Below are 4,814 nucleotides of genomic sequence, written 5' to 3' on the forward strand. Positions count from 1 at the left end.
GCTATACAAGTATAAGGCCATTTAGTTGGTCATAACATACCACATATTCTAGCAACACTTGTATGTTTTTGTAATGATCATAACTCCCCCGTTGGTCGGTGTCCCACAGACGCCACTGCTCCAAATTAAACAACTAAATCGTTGGTGGCTGCCTCCTGAAGGACACAGAAGTGTTTCTCTCTGATCTGACGCCCTTATTGGCAGGATGACATAATTTGTCAGAGCTTTCCAAAAGTGTTACAAATCACAGTTGGAAAACAAAACGCCGTTCTGGTATGACACCATATGGTTAAGGTTTGGTTTAGGCACAAACATGACTGTGTTAAGATTCAAGTGGTTTGTGTTAAATTAAGAACTTAGTTAAGATTAGAAAAACATGACTAAGGACCCCAGAGGGCTTTGTCACTTAATTTGAAAAGTAATTTTGGAGCATTTACTGAAATTATGGTGAGTGGTGACCCTTCACTTTACCACAAAGTGGGCAGCATATTTTGTGAAGGTGGCAACAAAGTAATTGAGTCTATGAGATTGGTATAAACAAATATATATATTGCTTTAGCTTGCGAACAGTAGTTCACAGGCAAAGAAATGTACTGGCCTGCATTATGACATCACTTCTGTTGTTTGTGGTCAAGTGGACACCAGAGAGGTGTAACTCCCTGTTACAGAACGAACATACAGATCCAACATGTTTTACATCCTGGACACAACTAATACATCATTTCCTGGAGTAGATTTCTGAAACATCTTTAAACTCATTCAAAATCAAAGCAATTCTCATAAAATTAGTATCAAGCTGGTTGTCTCTCCAGGAGCTCACCCAAACATGAGGGTTAACATACTTATACTGTGTCTCTGTGGCTAGAATTCAGATCCTCCTGGTCCAAACATGTCCTTGTTTTCCTTGGCCGCTCCTTGTCAGTAATGTATCTTTCATTGGTTTAATTTCATGTATAGTAATCAGAGAAAGTCCACAGGAGCTGCATTCAGTTTTTATACACTACGTTCCTGAATCTATGTATTTACCTGTTGAGAAGGTCTGTAAATTCTCCTGCACATCCCTCCTTTTTCCAGGCAAAAAGACATTAATTCATCTGTCTTACACGGGGAGATGCAGATATTAGTTGTTATCCCTCTCCGGTCTGTGTTTTTGACGGTAAACGTGGGCCTCCCGGTGCCCATTACCGGAGCTGCCAGATGATCGGTACGGAATGGAGGTCCCACGGGACACTAAACACGTGGTCTCGGCTGCCACAAGACGTCAGCGGCAGATGGCATGGGTACCCGCTGTTGGCACGAGTGTCATTCCTCAAAGAGAGAGGGAAGGAGAAGAGAGAGAGAGAGGGAGAAGGTGGGGGGAGAGAGGAAAGGGAAAGCAGAACATAGCGAGGCATAGAAGAGAGGGTGCGCAGGCTTAAGCCTTCTCTAATTTGATGGTTTGCAAGAGAAGAAGCTGTAGCGCAGATCCAAGGGAGACATTTGGGACCATGCAAGGTGCACGCTGACCAGAGGTTAGTGTTATATTGCTGATGCATTTGTTTATACTCGGTGGGCTTTTATTAAATACTTGGAATGTGTGTAGAATAATTCTGTTCTATAGTTCGATTAAAACAAATACCAGAGTTTTGCGATGTATTATCACAAAATAATGTGATGAATGGCTTACGCCAAGGGTCTCGTTTCACGAAGTCACAACTTGACATTGGCCTTTCTTGCTAATTTGTTCTTCCTCTTGAGATGATTCATTCACGAGGTAATTAGCTAAGACCCTACAAAAAGACGTGTGTACTCTGCACTTAGTTTATGTTCTTGCTTTGATATTACAGGAAATATGTTGACACTGCCATTCGAGGAACCTCATATCATGTGTGAGCCGCGGTTTGGTGCCAATTATCCCCGTGAAAGCTTACCTGAGAGCCTGGAGCAGGAGCGACAACACAACCCAGACAGGTCCAACTCAGACATGAGGGAGGTCGAGGACGACATCTCCGACAGGGAGGAGGATGAAAGAGAGGACGATCAGGATGAGAATGGGCTTCCTAAAAAACGAGGCCCTCGGAAAAAGAAGCCTGGCAAGGAGCAGATGGACAGGGCCAAGCTACGGCGCCAGGAAGCCAACGCCCGTGAACGCAGCCGGATGCACGGCTTAAACGCCGCGCTGGAGAGCCTGCGCAAAGTTGTGCCATGCTACTCGAAAACTCAAAAACTGTCCAAGATTGAGACCCTCAGATTGGCTAAAAATTACATCTGGGCCCTGTCAGAGACTCTGAGCGCAGGAAAAAGACCGGACCTTCTCGCCTTCGTACAGACTTTGTGCAAAGGATTATCTCAGCCCACAACCAACTTGGTAGCGGGTTGTTTGCAGCTGAATGCGAGAAATTTCCTCACAGACCACAATGGTGAGGTCATGTTCGCTGGCAGATCGCCCTACGATGCCATGTACTCATACCCCGGTTCAGACATGAACACGCCCCCCGGCCACAGCGGCAATAGCTTGGAGAGCGGTGCCAAACCCTTCCGACACTACAGCTACAGCAGCGCCTACGAGCCCTACTACGAGAACCAGTCCCCAGAGAGCGGGAGCCCGCATTTTGACGGCCAGCTGAGCCCCCAGATGAACTTTAACGGGATTTTTTCCCTAAAACACGACGAGCCTCCAGACTACGGCAAAAGCAGCCACTATGGCATGCGATACTGCAGTGCGCCAGGGCGCACGTCTCTTGCGCACAACTCTATGTACCGAGTCTCCCCAGAGGCCCGTTTCCCCTACGACCTGCACGTCCGCAGTCAGTCCTTCCAAGCACAAGGGGAAGTTAATGGTTCTTTCCACAATTAATCAATCAGCTGGACAAAGTTCAAGTTTCAAAAGCGATGCAATTTCCCCAGAAGGTGTCGAGAGTGGAACGAAATGGACTCCAGACACGACGATGCACTGCAAAAATGCTCATAATAACAAGTCACTTTGTGTTAAATTTCAGCCAGATCCTTTGAGATATGGTAAAAGTTTGCAAATTACATATGATGATTTCACTGGTTCTCAGTTGTTGTTCCACTAAATTTGTTTCGACACTAGGCAGGAAAAAGACGCCACAAGAAAGACGTTATCTCATTGTCAAGGCAGATCTTCTGGTTCCTTAAAAGAAAATTACATGTCAGTGTCTCTTTGCAACATATTTGTCTCTAATGAACGACCACAGCAATTCAAATATTTTATTAAAGGTGCAGTTTCAGAGAAATGTATTTGCAGTTAGAGTGCATTAATTTATTTGTATGTAGGCTATTGCAGAAGTCGGTGATGATGTGGCTTAGATAAAGTTAATACATTTACACTCATTAAAAATGATTTCCGTTCCGAAATAAAATCAGCTAAATGAAAAAACAGGGGAAGACGAATCTGTGGAGGTTTCACTTCATCAGGGAAGTTTGCTGAAACATGATTGGAGTTCAGAGATTCAGTCTGTTAGCAATAAAGTTCAATTGAGCTATGCAAGGCAGCCAAATGCAATCTTTGCTTATAAAAATGATGTATGTCTATTTCCTCTCACACGGCGTTTCTCCTAAACTCACATCCTATTAAAATGATGGCACAAAATTAGTTATTAAGGTATGGCCAGTTATGAGACGTGCATGTGTTCAGGAGACTTGACGATGATGTCATCTGAATTGGTCCTATAAATACAGGAAGTAGTGGGGGAAAACTACGAATCAAATGCATTTGTTCTTGGAGTAAATAGTGTGGTAACGAGGTGAATGTAAATTCTTATTGTATTTATTTATTTAAGCTTATTTATTATACTGTAAGTCCGTCAACTTTAATGTGGATGATATATTATAAAACTATTGTGAAATTCAACGATGTTACCTTTATGTGGATTTCCCGACATTTAGAATTTGTTTATGTTGCATTGTTGTAAACTGTATTTCACTACAGCTGAAAGTCGAGCACGGCAAGAAAAGTCAGTTTGTGTGAGGTGAACAAAACGACATGAAACCGATCAACCTGCCTTAAAAAAAAAAGAGACGACCGCCACCAATATGCAACGAAATGAAAGTTTTGGATAGTTTGATGTGAACTTTTTACACTTTGTTCCTGCTCAGGAGGAACTGTGATGCACACAGTGTGTTTCTGCACAATGTTGGTGACTGTGATCTCTTAAACCCTGATAAGTTTTGTATCTTTACGCCGGATTATGGATAATTATTAGATGGCATTTCTAATTTATTTCAGCACTTACTGGTCCGGCCCACACACACACACACACACACACACACACACACACACACAACTCGCACCCCTGGAAACTCGTTATGGATCGAAATATTCGTGAAGTAATGTGTTCATGTTTTGTGCTGTGTTTGTCGCAATAAAATGAAGAGGCAGCTTCTCACCTTTCTGTGGAAATGATCGACAGCAGATGGCAGTTTTAAAAAATAATTTGTTTGAGAAATAAAGCAAGATGAAAACGCCCGGGGCGTAATTTTTATTTATTTATTTCAGAAATTCAACCTCTGAGGTTGTGGTGACAGTGTTTAAGAGGCCTGTGGTCTGGAAGCAACATAAAATGCTCCTTCTGAGGAATAGTTAGAACTTCTTACCATCATATATCATAGAAATGTATTTTTAGAGAGATCCTAATTCTTTTCCATGACGACACAACTGTTTAAACTTCACTTTAACTTGGGATTTTTAATTAAGCAGTTCATGTTAAAACAGTGCTGTTAAAAAGGTCACACAAATCTCAGGTAGAGTTGAAAAGTTCCTTACTTTATAAAAGGCTGAGGATAAAGTAATTTAATTTCAGCTAATTAGATGG

General features: G+C 42.4%; 1 protein-coding gene across 1 annotated transcript; it reads left to right on the forward strand.

Annotated features, from left to right (window-relative positions):
• Window positions 1-1,187: 1,187 nt before the first annotated feature.
• On the forward strand, window positions 1,188-4,450 carry neurod6b (neuronal differentiation 6b). Its single transcript, XM_020591259.1, has 2 exons — window positions 1,188-1,511; window positions 1,827-4,450. The coding sequence occupies exon 2, from the start codon at window positions 1,832-1,834 to the stop codon at window positions 2,834-2,836; it is 1,005 nt and encodes a 334-aa protein (XP_020446915.1). The 5' UTR covers window positions 1,188-1,511; window positions 1,827-1,831; the 3' UTR covers window positions 2,837-4,450.
• Window positions 4,451-4,814: the final 364 nt, after the last annotated feature.

Source organism: Monopterus albus, unplaced genomic scaffold (assembly GCF_001952655.1).
Source record: "Monopterus albus unplaced genomic scaffold, M_albus_1.0 scaffold14.1, whole genome shotgun sequence".
NCBI classification, from domain to species: Eukaryota; Metazoa; Chordata; class Actinopteri; order Synbranchiformes; family Synbranchidae; genus Monopterus; species Monopterus albus.